This window comes from Harpia harpyja, chromosome 4 (genome assembly GCF_026419915.1).
Source record: "Harpia harpyja isolate bHarHar1 chromosome 4, bHarHar1 primary haplotype, whole genome shotgun sequence".
NCBI classification, from domain to species: domain Eukaryota; kingdom Metazoa; phylum Chordata; class Aves; order Accipitriformes; family Accipitridae; genus Harpia; species Harpia harpyja.
In genome coordinates this window covers 47,507,860-47,531,351 of record NC_068943.1, presented here as the reverse complement: position 1 = coordinate 47,531,351, position 23,492 = coordinate 47,507,860, and the positions used below count along the sequence as shown (strand labels likewise).

Genomic DNA, 23,492 nt, shown 5'->3' with positions numbered 1-23,492 from the left:
AACCCAAAGGCAATCCCAAAGAAGGGGATACAAAGGCCCCCACCACAGCATGCTGCTCTGCATTTCCTACGGGGCGACTGAGTCTCCCAGGAGACAGCGCTGGGCTTTTTCAGCAGAGCATCCTGCCACACACACGCACAGATCACAGGGCCGTGGCAGGCAGCGGAGCGTGCACCAACAAGCTCGAGCCAGCGAACGCATGAATGAACGCGTGCCTGGGAGTGCTGCAGAGAAGGGGCTCTCCCTACGCCCTCGCACCCCTCCTAGCAGCTCTAGCACCCCCTGCCCCGCTGTGACTCACACACAGGGTTTCATTTTCCTTATCAAGAAGACGACCTACTTCCTCACCCCGATCTCCCAGAACCAAACGGATGCTCAAGCACTTCAGTGTCTGCACTGCTGCCTGCTGCATCTTTCTTATTTTGAGCACAGGTGGCTCTGGACATATGACACCACGGCTACTGAGGCCCGTGAACTTGGGTCCTGGGCAGCATGCCATGTGCACCACCCTGGCTTTGCGCATGGATGGCAGCACAACCCGTTTCTTTCTCTTGAGCCCCCAGAACCAGCCTCTCGCCTTGCTGCCACCACAGCGTGCTCCGCATTGGCTCTGCCTCCCCACAACCACGCAGCAGCTATGGCACACGTGAGCTTTGCTAGGCCACAAGATGCCCAGAAGAACAGGGAACCGTGGGGCTCCAGGCAAGTCCCTGCTTTAGGTCACCTCTCCGCTCTGCAGTCTGCCCAGGGACTTGAGGTGCCCAGGGTGGCCCTGCCTGGCCCCCCCATCAGCCCTGTGCATGCTCCTCCACCTACCTGGGAGGACTGTCCTGTCCCACGTCCTGCAAAGGCAGTTCCCTGGTCCCGGCCCAGGCCCGGCTCCCACCACCCATAAGCAGCAGGTCGCAATCCCTGCCCGCTGCGGGCAGGGCACAGCCTCATGGCAGGGGCGCACGCAGGTCTGCACCAAGCGCAAGTGGTCCCAGCTCCACCAAGGAGCTCGCGGCCATCTCGCGAAGGGCCGGAGCTTCACTTCAGACGGAGGCATGCAGCGACTGCTTCAAAGTCGCAAGAGATGGGACCTGCAGCACTGGAAGCTGCACTTGCAGCTCAGGCGGCGGGACCCTCTCCCTCACCTAGCCCTGCCCGGGGGGGCCTGCAGCTCTCCTGCCAGGCATGAGTGGCTGGGAGCAGATGTGCTCAGGAACAGCCATGGAGGCAGGGGACCCACAGCAGGCAGGAGGGGAAAATGAGGCTGTTCACCTCGTGACTGTTACTTGTTTGCAGCGGCTAGAAAAGATGATACATTTCAAGCCACAGGAGCTAAAGGATGGGCTGGCACGGCAGAGGATGGGAGAGAACAGCCAGCACGGCCTGAACTAAGGCAGCAAAATCCACGATACAGTAACGAACCGCTCCGAGCTGCGTGGTTGGGTCCTGTTCGATCCCAGGGAGCCAGCACGCAAGCGGACAAGGAGGGCCAAATCATCCACCCCGCGCAGACCGTGGGGGGCACTAAACAGCTGACCCCACTATGAGAGGAGGCTGCCCAAATTTCACAGGAAGAAAACTCCAACTGCAACCATGTCTCAGCATACCTTAGGCACAGATGACTCCCACAACCCAGAAGAACTCCTCTCCTCTCAGAGTCCCCACCTGACGTAAGGCATTTATAGCAGGGCCAGCTGAGCCCCTCGGATCAGCCCCAGCCTGCCACAGGTGATGCTGGCTGAGCCCCCAGAGGCTGGGCTGAGCACACATGCTTGCAGCCCTGCAGAAAATCACACAGCCCACTGAAGACAGGTACAGGGTCAGGTTTTGAAATTTGTCTTTTTAATAAAAAGGCACCTATAAAACAGGTCAATACATTACAGGCAGCACAGATACCCAAAAACAAGCCTAAAAATTGTTTCAAATAAAAACCAATAAGATGTCTTCACATATTGTATTTATATATTTATATTTATATATATATTTATATAATGGTACAAAATGACTGGGGAAGTTTCTCCATGGGATGACAGAGAACAGGTCAGTCACCATTACCTCAACGTGAAAGCTAATTCCAGGTGTGTGATTATCTGACATACTGAAAGATGCAGTTTCCCAGCGTTCGCTTTTTTGGAGCTGGAAAAACATGGCGAAGTCATGGCTAAAACATGGGCAAACCTTTTACTGTGATTAGGTGGAGTCAGTACACAGAACTCAAGCTGAGAAGCCGAGCAATAAACTACAAGACACGAGACTAGACACAGCTCACGGCAGTGGGCAACCAGCTGATGGCAAACCCTGCCCAGGTCTAACAAGGACTGGCTGTTACTGAGCTTCCAGAGAAGCTCCTGCCATATTGCTGTTGGCGGACACGGTTGGGAGCTGCGCCCAGGGCAGAGGGGTGTTAGGCAGCACTACTTCTCCCTGTTGGTCAGGCATCGCAGTGGTAGGGGTAGGGCTGGCTCCAGGGAGGTGGGATTTTGCGGAAGAGCGCCAACCGTTGCTCCAAAGTCCCTAGCTCTGACCTAGGGTCAGGATTTCCCTTTTGTATCCAGGGCTGCTGAGGCAAAAGGCTTTACTTCTTACTCATTTGTCACCAAAGGACAGGTCTTCCTCCTGCCACCAGGCAGAAATAGCATTGCGCTGCCCTGTCCCTGCGAGCGGGCAGCGCCAACTTCCCCAGCACTGCACTGCGGTGCGCTGCAGCCAGCGGGCTCCGGCTGACACAGGGACAAACGTGCTGCCGACAGAGCGAGGACTGCAAGCCCCAGGCAAGCCCTCAGTCGGGCTGGGCAAAAGGGATAACAGGGAAGGTACAGACACGTGAAGGTCTCAACTGGGCTAAAACAACAGCTGTCTACAGACAAACAAAAAAACTTCCGTATAGAAAATATTATGGCTTCAAATTAACCGAGACTAGCTGGTGGGTGATGAGCAAGGTTTGGGGCTGGCATTGGTATTTGGATGTTTACAAGAAACTGCCAGCAGCCAACACCCCGAAGTGCAGCCAAGAGAAGCCACAGCCTTTCAGGCAAGTCAAGCTTAGAAAGAGCTACATCTGTTCAAGCCACATCCTCCCACGTGAAACGCACACTCTGAAAGGATGGAGAATCCAACCAGCTAACACGTCAGATCCAAAGCACTCTTCGTTAGCCTGGGCTGAAGATTATTCCTCTGCTCCAACTGCCAAGGCAGGGATGAACACTTCCCAGGATCAGTCCTGTTTTGCCATCTCCGAAAATGCTGCTCGCTCACATCGTATGCAACAAAACCACACAAAGCAGGAGACCAGAGTGAAATCCTTCCTCGAATTCAGACCCATGCTTCCTGCCCAGTACTGCTCACTACAAAACGCCCCAAAGCTTCAAGGTATTCCTAACCGGACTTTGTGGCTCCACCTTCTCACAGATTGGATCAAGGCAGCTGCTGGGCTGACATTTCAGCACCCACTGGCCTTTCCGAAGAGCTTGCAACGTGATAAAAAGCGTTGCTGTTCGCTCGCTACTTGACAATCTCCCTTTCCGAAAGCCCTCTCCTCCCTGCAGTAGCAAGTAGGGAAAGGTGAGCTCTGTTAGAAGAGAGGTAGTATGCTAAGTCTGGCTCTGCAGAGATAATCCTCCAACTGGTGTTCCTCCGGCAATCGCATGCCCCGAGTTCACCGTTGGATACCCATAGGGTACACCATGCTGGAATGCGGTTCCCGCGGAGGTCCAGAGAAACTGCGGTGTGTGCGGAAGTGCATGCGCGTCACCCCACAGTCCCCTCTGTGAACAAACACAGGAAAGACCCATCAGCACCGCGTGCAGGAAGACCTTACAGAGTGGAGGATGGGGAGGGTGGAGCGCATCCAGAAAAGCCCGAGATGTTCGAACTGCATGCTTCTGCCAGCCTAGGAATGAGGGGCTGCAACACAACCTCAGCCTCTTCTGTCCAAAGCACAGGATGGCCACACCGCTGACACCATACAAGACAACTCTTATACCGAGGTGGAGTATCGCACGCAGGGACAGGTCCTCTTCAGCGGCCGGACCTCTGTTGTGCAGTAGGGCAGGGCTGCTGCCAGTAGCTCAGGGCTAGATGGAGCAAAGGCTGCCTGTGAAACTCCGGAGAAGGAGGACCAACAAGCGTGAGGAAGACCTGGGAGAGCGTTCAACGGCAGAGGTAGAGGGGGTGCGGCACAGTTGCGGAGGGTGATGGATGGGTAAAAGACTGGTGTAGGAAGGCTGCAAAAGAGCAGGGTTCCCAGGTAGCCTCTCCCAGAAGCACAGGAATGCATTGCCTCGCTCTTCTCGGAGCCCATCTACCCCTCCACACTGCACTACCCTGCCCACAGGGGATACAGCGTGAAGGGAAGGGACTAGAGGTGACACGGCTGGTCAAGACCTTCGGGTCCAGCATATTATCATCTGCGAAGCCCAGATCCTCGCCGCTTCTCCAGCCGAAGGGCCGGCATCCTCCCAGTCCCAGCCACGGCAGCTTCACCACGGAGCAGCGACAGCTGTATCCTGTGAAGCTGTGGCCCCTGCCCTGCCGGACGAGGACTGCTCCGGCAGCGTTTCACTGGGACCACAGCTCTGACCTCCCCGATGGTCCTCGGTCGTTGGTTGTGTTCGTGTACTCGGCACAGCCTCCACAGGGGCCTAAGATCTGCGTGAAACTATACACCCCGCACATGCAAACCGTTCAGACGCGTGAACAACACAGGTTTGACACAGAGTCACTCTACAATGGGATCTCTCAATGCCCTGTGCACCCTGGGGGATCCTCCTGCCTCCCCCAAGGAGAGTTTTCAATCCTTGTACACTGTTGCCTTTAGCATGTTTTTTGTTTCTGTTTTTTTAAAACATGTTTTGAGGCTTCTATTAAAACACAGAAATACAGAACAATTAAAAACCAGCACAAGTTTTGCCTTTCCCAGCGACCTATTTACAGCTAGTTCCAAAAACCCTCTTGCACATTTTGGTTGCTTAAAAAGAAAAAGAAAAAAAAAAAAAGAAAAAGGAAAAGAGAGGACAAAAAAGGGAAAGAAAAACACTTGACGGAGGAAAACCATAAATGAAAACTTTACAAACTGCCGCAGGGTCTGGATGTCCCTGGTCACCACGCAGGGTTCAAAGTAACAGCCCCACTCCCAGCCCCTCCACCCTCCCCTTCCCCCAAAAAAGAAAGAAAAAAGAAACCCAATTCACATCAAGTTTACTGCACATCTGGTTTTCTGTGTAGAGGCGAATCCGATATGGAAAGCATCCCCCGTGGTGTCCTCCACCGGCGTTGGCCCCCAACCCTCCCCCGAAGAAAGGTTTAAAAATGTTTGTACAGGCAGCCCCATCCCCTCCCCACCCCTGAGCACCAGCCGGGGTTAGAAAGGCAGGTTCGCCATGTTCCCAGGCCCAGGGATGTAACTCATCTGGCTGTCCAGGGAGACACTCCTCTGCCTCATCTGGTGTGTGACCATGAGGTTCTGCTGAGGCGGGGGCCCCATGAGAGAGCCCTGAGGTGACATCATGTGTCCTGTCTGGGCATACATCTCCCCCGACACAGACATGCTCCTCTGCTTGGCCTGCATCAGCATGAAATTCTGCTGGGCCATCAGGCTCTGCTGTGGAGACATCATGCCCTGGTGCATGCTGTTGCCCATCATGCCTTGCTGGGGCGGTATGCCTGTCCTGCCCAGCATGGGCACTTGTCCGGGATGGCACATGGGCATGCTGAGTCCCCTCTGCACGCCCTGCTGCCCGGGGAGGCTGGGGGCATTCATACCTGGCCGCACCGGGGGCTGGTCAGCCATCATGTTCTGCAGGTTCATGAGGTGGAGGTTGGAAGGCTGCGATTTGGGCGCTTGGCTGTCACTCTTGGGGAAATACTGCAAGGTGCTGCTTGGCTTCTCCGACGGGATGATCCTGGACAGGTCAAACTCAGGGATACCCGTGGGCGTGGGGCGGATGACCTCACTGAGCTCGGGGTCGTTCAGCACCGACGCCACCCCGGGAAGCACGGGTGGGTAGGGCTCGCCGATCCGAGGTGGGATGTTCTTGCCCATCATGTGCTGCTGAGGGGGTATCTGGCCGGGCTGCTGGGAGGGAAGGTCCTCAGGCGGCAAGGGCATTCCCGGTGGGTAATGCTGCTGCATCCCAGGGCCACCTCCCCCACCGGGGGCCATGGGCATGCCTCCGGCAGGAGACGGCATGGCGTTGTGGGGCTGCTGCATGCGGGGGAACACGAGCTGGTTGGAAGGAATCATCTGCGAACTGTTGGGCACGGGGCCGCACTGCTGGTTCAACGAGTCCTGGGGCCCTGGGGGCAGCATCATGGGGTTCTGGGGGGGCACACCCGCCCCTGGCACACTCGGGTGCATAGGAATGTTGGAGCCTAGAGGGTTCGGGGAGGACATCATGGAGGTGGGGGGTGGTTCGTGGGAGAGGGGTTGCTGACCAGGCAGGTTCATTCCCATGGGGCTCTGAGAAGATCCAGGTCCCACAGAGTTCAAGTGCAGTTGATTCGGCTGGTTCCCTGTCACGCCTATGGAGAGGAAAACAAGAGAAGAATTAATTCTGCCCACAGACCTCTCAGGGCTGCAAAATCCACACCCTGGAAGCCTGCCGAACACTCCTGCTCAGAAAGCCCTGAGCACGGAGCGTGTTGCTCAGTAAGCAGCCGCAAGATGGGCTTGTAGAGCACCAACGTCAGGAAAAAGTGCCCCAGACTCCAGCTCCCCAAGCCCACAAGCAGCAGAGAACCATTCCAGCTTCATCCTGTCCCATGCCAGATTTGTAGTTCCTTACAGCCCACTGATTTTAGAGTTCCGGCTGGCTCTGCGTGTTGGGACAGCCCTACATCGTGATCTCAGCAGAGTGCTCGGCTGCCTGGAAGGCACCGAGGAGTGACCTTTCACCACTGCCTGCCTGCAGGGTTAGCCACCCGGCGAGCTCCTGTGACCACACGACCTTGGGCGGTGAGGAGAAAAAAAGCAAACGAGTTGACAGCCTGACACGACACAGGTGCTGTCCGGGGAGGGAGGGAGGACTGTGCTCATCAGTACAGCAGAGCTATCAGTGCCTGTGGAGGGGTTCGGGTTAGGAGGGAGCCAATGCATTTGCATGCCTGTGGTCAACCTAAGTGACTACTCAGCAGTGAAAGAGTCAAAAAATTGATTTTTCATTTTGAAAACTGCCAAAAATATTTATCAGACAGCTTTAAACCCCTAAATCAAGTGGCACTGCGTGCTGGAATTCCCCTTCGGGCTGGTCATCAAGTGACAAAAAACACTAATTTGCCTAGCTGTCCCCACCAGTGCCACTGCCTAGTGGAGCGTATCTGGCTGTCGCCTGCTGAAATCAGAACTATGCTACGACATAGCCTTGCCTGTGCAGGCACCTGGGCTCCACTCAAAACACCAGACTCCCGAACCCTGTTCAGAGCATCCCTGTCCCGCTGCACAAGAACACAAGGGCTCCAAGCAGCAGACCTCTGCTTGCAACTCCTGGGCTTGAGACAACTCCAGGAGCCATGAAAATCCATGCCATGCAGGGTAAAGGTAGTTCCAAAAACTCGCAGAGCTCATGGAAGAAGGCTGCCTCAAATGCCAGACTGGCTCATGTCCTTCCAGGCAGCACACTCAAGCCAAAAGCTGACGGACAGCCTGGGCACAGGGTGGCGCAGTGAGCAGACTGTTACAAACCAGGGCAAATTTAAGCTATTTGACATGGCAGCCGGTGGGAGAACAGTTTCTAATGCCTCCTCCACCTAGTGCCTCAGGCCTGCTGGCAGCCACCAGATGATCTGACCCCTCGCAAGCCCAGCCCCAGAAATATGTACCTGACATGCTTCCAGGCGGGAGCATAGGCCTGTCTGGCAGCAGCTCATCGTCAGAGGTGGCGATGGTTTTGATGGCATTGTGGTAAAGCGGTGTGGAGCTGGGCATGGCATACTTGGACATCTGGGACATCATCAGCGAGAGGGGGTTCTGGGAGGGGGATGGATCTGGAGAGGAAGTAAAAGGCATGTTGGGATTCATGGTGCTAGAGGTGTTACTGGCTGGTGCGGAAGAGCTGCTCCGAGGCCCAGAAGGGAGAGAACCTGCAAGCAAGAGAGAGACCAGCTTAGTACCGCCCGCGCACCGTGGCTTCCTCCCATCAGACAGCAGCCCCATCCCCTCCTTCCGACAGCAGCAACCAGAGGAGGCTGCAAAACGCAGAGCTGGCACAGCCCAGCACCCTCCGGACCCTGATGAGGCTCATGCAGACACCCTGCTCCAGAACCGTGATGGACTTCCAATTCAAACTGCCCCTGACTGCCCAGCACAGACACACCTTTTGCTGCCTGTATCACAGAGCGTGAGCCAGGGCTGAAGTAAAAGCTGCTCTGTTCGCCCTCCCATCATCCTGAAAAGGCCCTGTTTGGACTCCCGGGAAAAAAAAGACTTGCTCCATGAGATGTAAGGGCACACACAGGCACGACTGTCTCCCCACTCCCGCGAGAGCACGCGGGCTGGAGAGCAACACCGTCCAGACACTCACCAAAACCGAGCACACGCACGCACTCGCACACAAGATACCCAGCATACCCTGATCCAGTCCTCCCATGGAAGCAGACGAGTTCATGCTGAGAGTCTGCTTGCTCTGGTTGACTCCTGGGCTGGGCATGGTGGCTTTGGGAGACGGCACCCAGCTGGGGGAAGGAACAGCCATAGAAGGGGACTTCAGGCGGCTTGGTGAGCCAGTTGGAGACCGGACGTTAAGCGAGGAGCTCATCACCTGGGGGGACTTGAGGGGTCCAGACTGGTTTGAAGGTGGCATGCTGACCATCTGCGAGGGCGTCTGTGGGGACTTGAGGTTGGCAGAGGGGGAGGTGACCAGTGGCGAGTGCACCTGGCTGAGGGTGGGAGACTTGAGGTGACCCATGCTGGGGGAGTTCATCTGGCTGATGTTGATGGTGAGGTCAGAGGGCCGGCGGCCCAGCCCCCGGGAAGGTGCTGGGTGCATGTTGGCCAGGTTGCTCCCTTGCGTGGGAGTGGGATTGGAGGCCGGAGGCAGAGGGATGTGGCTGAGCCTGGTGGTGCCACTGATGCTCCCAACAGGCATGGTGCCCTGCTCAGGGCTGAACATGTCCGAGCTGCTGCCCATCTCCTGGGGCATGTTGGGGTAAGGCCCTTGCCCGCTCGAGAAGCCTTGCTGTCCTTGGTTGGGGAACTGGGAGGGAATCATCATTTTCTGGGGTCCCCCCAGCATTGCACTGCCATTGCCATTCTGAGCCCTCGCCCTGGCCAGCTCCTCAGGGCTCACGCCCTGGTGGGCCATCATATCAGGGCCCCTCATCTTCTGCGACATCATCATCTGCTGCTGCGGGGTCATCTGGACATTGAGGTTCATGTTCATGTTCATGTTGACATTCATGTTCATGTTGAGGTTGCCAGGGCCCATAGGTGCGTCCATGTCCCGAAGGCCCGACTGACTCATAGGGGGGCTCAGCATCCCCCGAGTGCCTGCAAAATCCATTCCCATCGGGCCACTGCTCAGGCTGTCCCCCGTTATCTGCCCAGCAAACATGGATGGATCCATCTGCCTGTGAGCCTGTAACATCCTCTCCATTTCCATGCCCTGGCTCATGGAGTTGCCGGACATCCCCATGGGCCTCTGCATTGCCACTGGACGTTTCTCCATCAGCTGATGCCGCAGGATCTCCTCCCTGGCACGGGGATTCATGAACCTTTCGGGGTCCCCTTGCCCTGATGGGTAGGGCAGGGTGCCTTGCGGAAAGTTCCCAGGGCCTCCCATAGGAGGCATATCGTCGCTCCATCCCATGCCAGGCCTGACTGGCCTCTGCATGGCATTCATGGGCCCAAGAGCATCCAAGGGCATGTTCTGCATCCCTCCGAAGCCAGAGACTCTCTGCATTTGATTCCCAGGGAACCGCGGCCCTGGGAAGGGTGGCCCTCCCCGCAGCTGCATAGGGTCCTGCACGTCTATGGGTCCCCGCAGCTGGCTGCCCATCCCTGGCGGCCACTGCTCTCCAGGCTTGCTGTGGTAGGGTGGTGGGGGCCCACGCATCATCATGCTCCCCATCGACTGCGGGATCATGATCTCCTGCATGGGCCGGCCATGGATGCTGATCTGCTCCTCTTTCCGTCGCTTTTCCTCATAGTACTCTTCCTGCAACTTCCTCCAGGCCACTTGCTCCGGTGTCAGGCTGTCCTGGTTCAGCCGCTGCATCATCATGTTCATCTGCTGCCCCATGTCAGCACCTGGGTGGTGGGGCACCTCATGTTCCAGGCTGGGCCCACCAAGACTCTGGGTCTGGGAGATCATGGACTGCAGAGGCTCTTCATACTTCTTCATGCTGGTGGGGGGCACGGGGGGCTGGGCAGGGGGAGCCTGCGGCTGAGGGGCAGTCCCGCTCTCACCTGCGTTTTGGCTGGACTTCATGAAGGGCTCGGCCTCCCCGCTGCGCAGCAGCAGACGCTCAATGTCCCGCAGGGTCTGCAGAGAGCGCTCTCGGTGCTCCAGCTGCTCCTTCGAGAGCCCTTCTGAGTTCATGGGGTTCCTGGGGCCCAGGCCTGCCTGCCCGTTCCCCGGCATCCCTGGGCCCGGGCCCTCCGTGAGGAGGCTGGAGCTGGACGTGGCAGAAGAGTCCACTTGCCCAGGCTGCATGGTGTTGGCAGATGCGGTGGGCGTATTTGGGTGGTTACTTCCAGGCTGGTTGCTGCCGCTGTTGTTCCCCAAAGAGTTGGGAGTCAGATCTCTCCGGACATCTTCACTTGTCCCTTCCTGGGGCAGGCTGCTGGGCGCAGGCAAAGGTGTTTGACTGATGGTCTGAGGTGGGGGTGGAGGCTGCGGCGGGGGAGGCTGCGGCTGTGGCTGACTCGCTTGAGGGGCCGGTGGCTGGGACTGTGGAGTGTTGGCAGCAGGAGGGTTAATCGGAAGCGGCTCAGCGACCCCCAGCACTTTAGGAGCTGGCACCTGGCAGAGAAAAGGGAAATAAACCTGAGCAGGAAAAACCCTAGGTAGGTATTCTTCCCACCACCCTGCAGGAGACCTCTCTGTCCCCAAAACATGCCCCGTGGCAGTTCACCTTCGCTCCTTGTGGGGAAGACGCAGGCCCTATTACACACCCTGGAAACGCACAGCCAGGTACTCTGCCCACATGGCTGCAGGACCACGTGCTGTGCCCCATCCCAAACTTTTCACAGCTGACAGCAGCCAGGACTCACTCCCAAGAGGTTCCACAGCAAAGCAGCTTCCCACCCCACTGGAAGGGCATTCTGACAACCCCTTCCTCCACAGCTGAGCCAGGAGCTGGGGGAGAATGGCCACATCAGAAGGGAAGGGTCAGCAGTCCGCAGCACGTGCCGACAGGAGCATTTGGTTCATAGCTGGTATACCTGGTCTAGCTTTGCCCGCGGGACGTTCTGCTGATGGTAGGCCAGAATGGAGTCAGCTCGGCCCTGCAGCACAGCTTCTGCAGCTCTGGGGAGAGAGCACAAACCGCTTGAGAACAGGCATTGTGCCCCATCCCACCCATACCAGGCCCCAGGTGCCACCTCCTCTCTTCAGTTCTGTGGGAAGAGGGAAATCTCTGGAGGTCACCAAGAAGAGGGGATATTCTCAGAGTCCTCCCACCTGTCCTGCACAGGCCCCAGTGAGGTTCCCCAACTGATCATCGCTTGCCCTGGATTTTCGCTCTTCGCATGTCCTGTGATGGGCACTCGGCTCTGCCTTCTGCCAGCTACCCTAAGCTCACCAAGACGCTCTGGGATCTGCTGCACTGAACCTGTGCTATAGCAGAGCTCTAAAACTAAACGGCCTCGCTAAGAGTCCACGGCTGAGACAATGCAGGACAGAAAGGAGGAATCGAGTGGAGAACACCAAGCGTTACATGGCACTCCCCAGGACACCCAGCCCCTTAGAAACTTCCAAATCAGAGCAGCAGTCCACACTGCTTTGGTCAATCTTTTCGTTGGATGCTGACCAAACGTACTCTACGGCGTGTGTCGCAGAACGCAGCACTGGGCATTGCTGGGAGGAAGCAAGCATTTCAGACCAAGTTGCCCACCAGCAGTAGCTGCCAGCAAACTTCCTGAACCTCGGGGGGGGACCCGCTCTGTGCAACCTAAGAGACGCAGGTCTGTCCAGCTCTCGTGTACTCAAGTGCAGCCTGCAGCAGGCAGGTGTGACAGGCCGGCCCTATACCAGCGGAGGACGGACAGGGTTTGCTGCTTACGTGTTAGCAAGGTGCGTTGTAAAGACGTAAACGAACTGCGAAGGCTGCTTTCCTGTTCCGCCGCCTCCACCTCCTGCAGCATCTGACCGTAAGCCGGCGGCAGCACCATGAGGCACGCTGGAGGAACTGGTCTCATTCAGGTTCGGCAGCGGGTTGGACCCTGGGCCAAGCTGTGAGGCCGTGGACATCGCAGGATCTGCTACATTACAATCTGCGGCAGCACGGGAAACAAGCTGCTGAAGCCGGCGCGGCAGGAGACCCCGGGAGGAGGCTGCGGCCTGCGCCACGGGCAGGAGGGAGCCGGGGGCCGGGGCAGAGACCGGCGGGGCGGCGGGGCTGGGCACGGCCCCGGGGCAGGGGAAGAGCCGCCGCCCGCCCGCGCGGGCCACCGGCAGGTGGCAGCACCCGCCCGGCCGTCTCCGCCGCCTGGGTGGCCACTGGCCCGGGGCGGCGCGGCCGCCTCCTCCCGGTCCCCCAGCACCGGGGCCTCTCCCGGGCCGCGGCCGCGGGACGGGCACCGCGGGAGCCGGGGGGGAAGGAGGGATGCCGTCCACGGGAGCGGTGCCTGTTAATCGTCAGCCGTTATGAAATACTATTCCTAATTAACGTTAGTAAGCATTGCCATTACCAGGAGCATGCGGTGCCCTTCTCTTACCTAGCTCCTCACCTGCTCACCCACGCACACGCACGCACAGACACGCACCCCCCCCCCCCCCCACTGCATCCCCCAAGGCAGGCTCACCTGCTGTCCTCCCGGCAGACCTGCTGAACACCAGCCCCAGCAGCCCAACCCCGGCACAGCAGCATTTAAAGAGAAGAGACATCACTGGCAATCTGGCATCACACGACGACGACGTCCTGCCTCGCTTGCCAGCCCTTGCCCCTGGACAGCCCCACCCTGACCTGGTCTAATTAGGCAGACCTTGGCCTGGGCGGCAACAGGGAGGCGGCACTATCCCTTCCCACCACAGTTGTGGACTGTGCAGAGGAGCACAAGGGAACGTCCTGGAGAGGATGGCTACAGTGCACTGGCAGGTACAAAGGCCGCCCTCTACTTGGTTTTATACACCTCCATGCTCTCCATCAGCTGCGGCCCTTGGGCCCCACAGGACCTTGTCCTGTTCTCTCAGATATTCTCCCTGTTGCAACCTGAAACTGAATTCTAGATGCCAAAACTCAAAGAGTTTTGATGCTTTTGGAAAACAGGAGAGACCTACAGTTTGTTGCCCCAAATGGTGCACACCTTGGCCAGCTCAGCCTTGCCTGACCCACTGTCAAGACCCTGAGACCCTCTTTAGACTCAGTTGCCTTTAAAGCACAGCTGCAGAGAGCCAGGTGGATGGCCTGGCACAGACTTAGCTGCTGCAACAACGGCAACGCGTGTCGCGTGGTCTGGCTGCCTGGTAATTCTGGTGCTAGTGTGGCCAGAGCAATGTACGGCAGGGACATTCAACCTCAACGCCTTCTCCTCCAGCATCTCGGCAGCATCTCCACAAAGTAGGTCCCACACCTCACCGTGTGGCCGCAAACATTCTCCCAGCACAATGACCGCCAACTGCAATGGCCCACCATGCCACACACCCAGCTAAATCAGCACACTAAGGCAAAGCGAGAGGTGCCAGTGCCATCTGCCCTGCTGAGCTGCAGGAAGGACCTGGCTTTATTCAAGCTTCTGAGCTGGTAAGGAGGTAGACACTCACTGTGTGCACTGCTGATGGGCTTGTCGTCTTCCTCGCTGTCTGGCCCAGAGCACCATTCGTCCCCACTGTATGGTTGCTTCCTTTCCAGCACACACCGTCGCTTGCTACGAGGAGCCACCTCACCTGCAAAGGGACAGAGCCATCAGAAGAGCTGAGGAGACCTGGCAGGGGCTGGGAACACTGGGGCCGTGCTCAGCTGCGTGCTGCATGCTGGCACTGCCAACCCAGCCAGGATGGACTGGGCAAGAAGCCTTACACCGACATCTGCCCAGCCCTGGTAAAGATCCTGAAGCATCTGCTCAGTCTGGGCTCCTTGACTTTGCAGCCAGATCTGGTGAGACTCCCCTGTGAGAGCTAGCCATTCAGAATGAGATGTATTTCTTACCATCTGAAAGGAGTCTGCAAACACAGGACATGTCCAACTGCTGTTCCAAACTGGAGAGCTTTGGACATTAACCCTAAATTTAAGGGGTCTGTGATTTAGCAATTAAAACCTGAAAATAGAACGGGAGGGCACGTTCACATCCTTTGTAGGACAAGAGACAGAGAGCCTCTGCCCCTGGCAGACATCAATCAGGCAGGGGCCGTTAGGCCCTCTGTAAACTTGGATGCTCCCTCTGTTTCTCGGATGGGGCTGATGCAGCTCAGAGAGGAGGTGGCTTGCCTAAAGGCACCCAGGGACTCAGGGAAAGGAATCAGACACAGGGTGGGTAACTTCCAGTCCTGTGCTTTAACTCTAAAATAACGCTGTCTGGCCTCCCTTTTTTACATCATCTAGTAGTTTCCAGGACACATTCACAAGATCTATCAGTGCACTGCAGCAGGAACATAGGAGATTTGGGCATTCCTGATGAAGCTGTTTTAATAATTTTCCTGCAGAAGTCTGGGCTACAAGACAGTACTGGGATAAAGCTACAAATGCTTATGATTGGTGGCATACAGTAACCCCGCAAGACAATGGGGAGAAAGCTTTCCTGGGGACAGGAGGTCTGTTCAGGTACATTCTACCCATTCTTCCCAGGCACGGCTCTGGCCTAAGCCAGTCTGGCAACAAAGCTTTGGCTGTGAAACTAAATGCTTAGGGGCACGAGCCAGAACAGTGTCTCTGCGTTTGGGGACCAGGTGCGAGTCTTGGTTGGAACCAAGGGCACCGCTGGGATTTCTCCTTCGACAACCCCCTGCAAGATGCTCAAGCATCCCATGCAGCTTGAACATGGAGCTCAGTGGAACGCAAGAGGCTACAGGGAAGGCTGGTGAGGACAGGGAAGCCAGAGGGTTTGGAAGCACTGACTCAGCCCTTTTCCAGAAGCCATGTGCTGTAACACAAGAGTCATCCATTGCTGACGAAACCACAGAACTGTTCAGACAGCAAGCCTCGCAGCACCTCCTCGCTAACCACGACTGAGTTGTCGGGCAGCTGCAAGAACACCACAAAGGCAGCTCTTTGCCAACAGCAAGGAGACGGAAAACAACTCAACTCAGTCCCAAGTTGAAAGTCTGCAAGTTGCAAAGCAGAGCTGTTTGGTGCAGTTTCAGTGAGCCATGCTCTTGCTTAGCTGGCCTCACTAGCCCGTGGAAACCAGAGTCCCAGATTCTCAGTGCAGCACACAGGTTAGGGAATGAAATGTAAAGACAATGCTCATCCACTCCGGTCTCAAAACCGCGGATGTGACAAGCAGTGATGCAAAGACGCACAGGCAGCCAGGACAAGCCCAGACAGAAGCCGCAGCACAGAAACCCAAGATGCTCACAGCTGCTCCCATCCCAGGTCCCGCCAGGACGCTTGGAGCAACTGCGAGGAGGACATGCTGAGGCAAGGTTTAGGAGAGTATTACCTTTTGATTCTGCGTCCTGTGAAGGGGTGCTGGCTTCTCGCTGTTCTCCGGAGTCCACCGAGATGCTTCGTTCCCGTTTCACCTTGCCCTTCAAGGAGCTGAAGTTTGGGACAGTGTTCTGGCTGTTTTTCAGTCCAGAGTTGCCAGGGGAGATCTGAGTGGCCTTGCTGCCATGGCTGCCCGCCCCCACACCCTTAGAGCCCAGGTTGCAGGTGGGTGCTTGGCTCACGTTGTGGTGCTGGGCCGGGGCACCGCTGCTGCCTGCCTTGCCATGGCTGGGCAGTTTGTTGTCAGGGTGCATTGGATTGGCTAAAGCTTCCCACAGCGCCAGTGGAGGGAGCTCCCAGGCCCTTCGGTCAGAAACCTGCAAGAGAAGAGGGCAGGGAGTGAGCACGGTGCCCCTTGCATGGGCACAGCTGCCAGGGGCACTGCCCAGGACCAGGGCACTGGGGTTGCTGCTTGGTCGCAGGGCCAGACAAAACCTGCGGCAGGGCACAACCCTGAGCTGCTCGTGCTGGGAATTAGCCCTGGCCCCTTTGAGCAAAGGATCCTGCTCCGCAGTTAGCTGTGTGTGGAGAAGCAGCAAACTCCCACCCAGGCCTGGCAGGCTTGCCAGCGCTCCAAGGCACAGGCACGGACATGAGAGCCCTCGTTTCCAAGGCCATGATGAGAATGGGGTGCCCCATGCCAGCCGGGCCCTTTGGTGAGCGGAAGGACCCTTAGAGCTATTTTGCAGGTGTTCCCAGAGCTCAGACAACTTTGCGACTATGAACAGAAATCTGGGGCCCTACTGGTTTCAGGGATCCCTTCTGCTGCTGAGTAAGTTTCCTCTGCTCTGCAAAACAGGCAGGAGACAACTGAGCAGACAGAAAATGGTCCTGATGCAAGCCTATAAAGAGAAAGCTGGGATGGGGCAGGGGAGGACTAAGAAGGTTGAGGCAGATGAGGAGAAGGAGGCAGTGGGTTGCAGGGCAAGGGCAGAGCTGGGAAGTGCAGGCACTCATCAGCTAAGCGGTATCCCTGTCTCTCCCAGGGGCCTGAGGGACAGCTCCAGCTCCTGCTCCAAGGCCCTGAGTGAGGGAACGTCCAATTCAGTGGCAGCTTCCAGCCCAGCAGGATGATGCAACGTGCCACGGGCTTGCCGGGATAGCAGGGTGAGGCTCTCCTGCTCCAGACCCAACCCAGCTTTCTGAATAGCCCCGCAGGCTGAAGCAGAGCGTTTCAGGGAAGAGGCAGTTAGGGCAGAGCGCGCAGGCTTCTGGGCCGGAGGACGTGCACACAGCTGAGCAATGCTGCAGCAGCCCTCCTTGCAGGATCTATTTGCCTTGGCAGAGTCTCTTAGGCTCACGCTGGGATTCTTCCCCTCGGAGCTCTGCATGGGCATTAGAGATGACTGGGATGCAGCTCCACAGTACCTGAGCACGTTGCGTGTTCTGGAAGGCTGCTACCAACCCTCAGTTCAACAGACAAGCCTGGTAACTGCAGGGTTCATCCCTCCTGGCCTATGAGTACCTCCTACTTGCAGCAAGTAGCCTTCTTCAGCATGGCACAGGCAGTGTGGGACATCAGCGAGCCTCACCTCAGGGGCTACCGGAGCAGGCAGAGGACGTCCCTGACCTTCGGACATGGACAGCTCTTACACACCGACTTCCTGGCCTGAACCACATTCACTGCTAAGCCCTCAGAGACAGTCCCAGCTCAGAAAGATGCACGCCCCCATGAGAACTACTCCTGGCTTGCTTTCATCTAGAGCACGTAACTCTTCCTGCATCAGGGGCCCCACGTTCCTCTGCTACAGCCTCCTCACTACCCCCAGCCAGTGCCCCCAAAGCTGCAGAGACCCCCACTGCCTGTCACAGCCTGCTCAACTCCTCGGGGAGCAGGGGGGAAGAAGAGTAAACCATGTGTCCATGGAAGTTGAGGTATTACTCTCTGTTTGCTTACATCTGCTATGTGGTTTGCATGACACCCCCACAACACACTCAAGAACCTTTCCTGTGTGCAGGCAAATAAATTTCCCAGCACACGGGGGTTCTGGGCCTGTGGTCTGCTTCTCCCATCTGGACCATGCAGGCCAGATGCTGTGCACAGATTTCTTCTGCCACCCAGGGACAGGAAGCACCGGCTCCAGACCAAACCCCGCATCTCTAAATAGCGCCGCAAGAGCTCAGCAGCAGTACGCATGCTGCTCCTGGCTTGCCGAAGGCGGGCCTGAAGACATACCACTGGCAAAAGCCAAGCGCTCGCTCCGCTAGGGTGAAACACCGCACCCAGAACAGCACGCAAGCAAAGAGCAAAGCACACTTGGCAGACCCGTAACCCCCCAAAGACGGCGGTCGCCACAAGGCGCAGGCTGCAGCTTGCCATCCACCGCCAGCGAGTGCCCTGCCTGCAAAAGGGACTTCTCGGCACCTGCCTCCCTGCGAGGCAAGGCTGAGCCGGTGGCTGGCTGGCACGCCACAGCGCCCGACCAAGGGCAGCCTGCACAAACAGCACTATCGCACAGCCCGCCCAGGCATTCCTAGTTAGTTAGTGGGATCGTTCGTGCAGAGCTTGGCCTATCACCGTTTCCTAACTAGCGAGTCGTTAGTTGCTCCCTCCTCCTCCTCCGCCTCCTCCCCACGCACCTTGGCGAGGGCTCTGCTCTAGCCTGGAGGAAGATGGTGAGCCACAGTGCTGATTAATTTTCACAGCGCATAAGGGAGTTGCTAGCCCTTTAAGTGTCAGCCAGTCTCGCTCGCTCGCTCTTGTTCTCCAGGGACCTATTAATAGCAGCTGGAAAGATCACATCACTCTCTGGATATTTATACCCCTCATTCCACACCAGGAGAGATTTATGTCAGAGCTGCCGTCCCAGTGCCTGCCCAATTGCTCTGTCAAACCGCTCGCAGGGGGAGGGGAGCAGAGCAGGGGAGGAGACATGGAGAGGGCAAGCGGGGAGGAGGAGAAGGTCCATATGGCACAAGCTGCAGCGTTAAGCACACACGCTGCCTGCAGCCGCTGGCTGGCCAGCCGCAGGGAGCCTTCAGCCCTGCTGGAAGAGGCTGCTGCCAGACAGCATTCCAGAAAGCAAGCCCTGCAGCAGCTCCCGCTGCTGGTGGCCCACAGCCCCCGCCTGCTGCGCCGCACTCGGCAAGCTTCGCAACACATCGCACCGCAGTCCTGAGGGTCACAAACCCACTGACACCAGGGCTTGGCTAGACCAGCCGAGGAGGTGCTACCGCTGCCATCCATAGCGACGATAGGCTGGGAGATGCAGGTCTGCCTGTGGCATGTCCGCACCGACATGATATTACATTCAAAAGAGATCCCAAGGTGCTTCACCAAAAATGTGAACGCTCAGCAGCATTGCAGCACAACCCTAGTACAGCACAGCATGGGCATGCGAATACCCTGGGGAGGGAGGAAGGAAACCGGGGCCCCGCTAAGACCATGCCTGCAGAGTCCAGAGACTAACGCTTGAGATGCACCCCCTACCCCTCTAGTTCTCAGGTCAGATTGCAGGGAACACACGCATCGATCCCAAAGGACCTGGCAGCCACCACGACAAAACCTTCAGATGCTGCCTGCAGCGTGGATGAGTCTCACTGGCTGCGAGGTCCCTCTAGAACGTTACATTTTTGGGGCATCTTGATCTTCTTCCTTCATTTTGGGAGTAGACTGGTGCTGCAGGGAGGACATCCAATGCCTTGCCTCGGCTAGCCACAGGGTGGAAAGCCACCCTGGGCTGGCGGGAGGCCCTGGCTCAACCTTAGGAAGCCCTCCTCTTCCAGTCTTCACTGAGACCGACCTTGCAGTTCCTAATGGGAGAAATGCCAGAAGCAGCTGCCGGTGGATTCTGCCCTGCTTTTGGGGGTAGCAACAGTTGGATCCTGTTGCAGATGCATAGTGGGGATCCACCCTGGCCTCCCATCTGCCTGGTTGCAGCATGCCGATAGGCATCTCGATTGCTGTAAACTCCTTGCACACGCCCCTAGATTCAAACTAGATTCCAGCAGGCATGCCACACATCTGGGCCACAGAAGAGAATTAATTAGAAAGTAGATACACTGACACGGGGAGACAAACGATCCAAAACATCTTGAAAAGAACATGACAAAAAGGAGATTGCACAGCAATCTGGCTCCCTCTGCAATTTAGCAACACACCCACTCCAGCCCAGTAGTTTTAAAGACAATAGCAAAGTTCATTCACAGTGGTTAAAGCAAGGAGCCGAGACTCCTGGCTTCTACACCCCTGCTGCCACCGATTCCACGGGTGACCCTGAGCAAGATGTACTGTTTCTGGGGGCCTCGATTCCCCCATCATTAAACAGGGGAACAACCCAGCCTACCTCGCGCAGGGAGGGAGGCTTACAAGGCCCAATAAATAGCTCTGTTGAACGAAGTGCTACATCTAAATGCAGAGAGTATTTGCGCCCCGCATGTCTGAAAAGCCACAGCTTTAAATCAAAGACTGGGACCTTAGCAGACAAGAAACCTCAAAACAAAACAACAGAAACTGCTTTCAGTAAGTCTCCTCCGGTATGGTCTGAACAGCAGCAGAGGGGGAAGGAGGAAGCTCCGGGTGAGGAGAGACTGGGCTGACATATTCCCAATCCCGGAATTGCTAGCTGATAGTTCAAGAAACCTGAAACCCCATTGCGTTCCCAGAGGACTTTCTGGTGAATCATGCTCCCGCTTGCTCCGAAGTATGATAACACAGATTCCCAACCCTCCTGCAAGAATGCGGAGCCCGTGCCTGCCTCCCGATGGGGCAGGAAAGCCTCCCAGCCGCCAGCCTGCCTGCCCTGCAGCTTCCACGTCTTGGTGCTGGCTGACTTTGCTGCCATGCTATCCCTATCGGGAGAAAGGGCGAGAGAGGAAGCTGGGAAACCAGAGTCACCATGATTCAAAAAGGAAGGAGCTTCGCCGCACCTCCCTCCTATCAGATGCTGGGGAGAGCTCTTGTGAAACTCAGATGGCTACCGACTTGCACATACACAGCGAAGACCAGAACCCAGGCCTCCCAAGCTGCGCTGACATGCCCCACAGCTCACAAACACCCAACGTACAAGACGGGTCGTGACAGAGTGACGCAATGAGCAGAAAGTCACCCAGCCCCTCTCTGCTGGCCAGTCCAGGAAGTAACGAGACCAGGTTGCCATTCCAAATACCCTCTAAGTGCATCGCCTAGGCTGATACCACCCACCCACTCACTACAAGCAGCAATCCGGGGACGAGCCCGATCCAAAACATCCTGTGGACACCACCACAAACTCAAGCGGAACACCCTGGCTTTGGAAATGTGAGGTCCTAAGCAAGCTCAAGGGCTTCTTGAAGAACGGCATTAGGCAGAGAACAGCAAAAGGAGAGATGCCAAAGACCCGCCACCCCCTCCCGAAATACCTCTCACCCCAAGTCTGGATGAGATCATGGGCACACTGCCTAACACCACTCCTAGATTACCAGTCCTCCCAGGGTTAACAGCAGAAGGGGTTGGAACACCTCCAAAGAAATACCATACTACTTCATTAAAGTCAGAGTATTTCACAGAGGCAAAGACTATGACAGACTTTCCAGAAACAAGATTTCTGAAGTCCGAGACTCTCGGACCATTTCTGATGTGAGAAAAAGACCAGAATCAGAAACTTGACCTTTTCCATGCGAAAATGGTTGTTCCAAAACAATCCTTTTCGCAAGACCACTCAATGGGTTTTGAGTCTGTTCCAGTGAGAAACAAAACCCTCAAAACCAGTAGCGAAACAGCATTGCTGTTGCCCAGCCAGCTCCAGCCAAGAGCCAGCAATGGGCTCTAACAGCCAGACGAGCCCTGGAACCCACCCGAGCCCGACAAGCACAGCTCCGAGCCAGCATGCTATTTAGCAACCAATGATTGCAGGAGCATCTCCCTAACCCCTGTACGGGAGCACTTGCCTGAGCGCATTTACCACCAGCGAGAACAGCCTTAACCCAGGCTGCTACCTGTGAGCCTTGCTTTGGCCGGCCAGGCTCAGAGACATCAGTCGGGAGGCAGGGAGTTCCACAGGGCAATGCCCCGCTGACAAAGAGTTATCTGTTTTGAATGCGTCACGGAATTATCTTGCTCTTATGCCACCAGACTGATAGCCCGGACAAGCCTGTTTTCATCTTCTCTTCATTTCTTGGATCCTTCTCACGCCCTTTTAAATGGCAGAAAAGGTGGTACCCTCACAAGCTGTACAGAAGGGTTCTAAAAGACCTGTAGAGAGAACCTAATGCCTTGTTGAATCCTAGCAGTTCTCAGAGTCATTTCGGCAGGCCCTGCTGTTCTGCCATTTGGAGCTGCCTCGGGAATGATGCATTTCAGCGGGGCTGCTTGGCCACAAGTCTCAAAGGTCTTTAGTAGGACAAAACCTCAGATTCACGTTCTCTTCCACCTAGGGACGGACATTCCCACACAACACGGGTGGAAACTGAGGCTTGGAGAGAGCGAGGTGAATTGGGAATGCCTTCTGCCCCGCACCCTACTACTTTTCTCCTGTCGCAGCTTCAATCCATCTGTGTTAGAAGAGCTTTTCTTAGCATTTCCTTGCCCCAAGCTCAACAGTTTCTCCCACTCTTCTGCTGCTTACTGCACACCCAGGCAGAGCCTGGCTTCCTGTCCTGTGCTCAGGGAGTCTCCAGGTCTATCACCAAATTTGCAGATCCTTCCAGCTTCCGAGTCCAACTGGCACGTTCCCTACAGAAACCCTGCATGTGCCAGACGTTACTCGACAGTCACATGCGGCTCTACTGGGATGATAATGACGAATTATTTCATACACCAGCTTGTGTGACCTGCCAGGGACGGGTCAGCGAGAGATCTGCAGGAAGCTCCGGGTGCCCCACGTGCAGGCTAGCACAGCCACCTGCACGTTGCAGCTCGGCAGGCTGCAGTGGTGTGACAGCATCTAGTAGGTCAGGGAGCAAAGCCAGAAATCTCTTCCAAAGGTACTGCTGCTGCTGCTGCTGCTCAGGGAGCTTCAATTTCTTCCGAGGCAGGATCTCTTCCCACAGTATGTGAAATCTGGCCAGAGTCACGGACCGCTGTGACAGCTGGACACCCCCACGCAGCCTTTGGTAAATGCCTCGAGGATCTTAGCCTGTAGATGCCAGCGGCATGGCTCAGGCAGGTAGCAACACTGGGATACACAAAACTTCTGCAGCAGGCACCTTGTACCCGACCCCCTCAACCGCTCACTGCCAGCTGTCCCATCATATGCAGCTCAGGGCAGGAGACGATCCCAGACCACAACAGCACAGCTGTGCTGGTGTGCACAAAGACAAGCTCACCTATACGTGAAGGGGGCAGTTTACCTGTGAAAACACTTCTGGCAGATAACACTGCAGGCTGCAATGCAGGGCCATAGCACAGACTTCCCTGTGCAGTTGCTACATGCACTGCATCCTCAGGCAATTCCCACTGTGTTTGTGCACTGGGGTTACTGGGATTGGGTGAGTAATGCTAAAAAGCCCACCTGGTGAGCCGTGCCTCACACTGCCCTCTGCTACACCAGCTCTCCTGAGCAGCAGGGCTCGTATCTGAGACCTCGAAAACCCACCTTTCCCACAAGAATCACAAGGGAGCCAAGTCTTGCCTAGAGTCACGCGTGTTGGGTAAATGCCTGATGCAGCTAAGTCTACGAGGACAGCCTTTCAGCTGTGTCTAGAGTTCAGTAACTGCTTTAGGATCCTTTGGCAATAACTAAAGAAGCCCAAGAGATGCCAGCAGCATGCAGAATTGGAACCTA

At 56.5% G+C, this 23,492-nt stretch overlaps 1 protein-coding gene across 3 annotated transcripts in view; it reads right to left on the bottom strand.

Moving 5' to 3' along the window:
• Positions 1-1,811: 1,811 nt before the first annotated feature.
• BCL9L (BCL9 like) overlaps positions 1,812-23,492 on the bottom strand; it is a 70,965-nt gene continuing 49,284 nt past the window's right edge. For 2 of the 3 annotated variants that reach the window (XM_052783827.1, XM_052783828.1), the window contains 7 exons: positions 15,743-16,106; positions 13,908-14,030; positions 12,208-12,418; positions 11,369-11,453; positions 8,555-10,946; positions 7,807-8,067; positions 1,812-6,510 (listed from right to left, as the gene is read on the bottom strand). In XM_052783827.1, coding sequence (XP_052639787.1) covers positions 5,351-6,510; positions 7,807-8,067; positions 8,555-10,946; positions 11,369-11,453; positions 12,208-12,418; positions 13,908-14,030; positions 15,743-16,043 — 4,533 coding nt within the window. In that variant the 5' untranslated portion in view covers positions 16,044-16,106 and the 3' untranslated portion in view covers positions 1,812-5,350. The remainder of the gene's footprint in view (positions 6,511-7,806; positions 8,068-8,554; positions 10,947-11,368; positions 11,454-12,207; positions 12,419-13,907; positions 14,031-15,742; positions 16,107-23,492) is intronic. The other variant, XM_052783829.1, reaches the window with a different exon arrangement.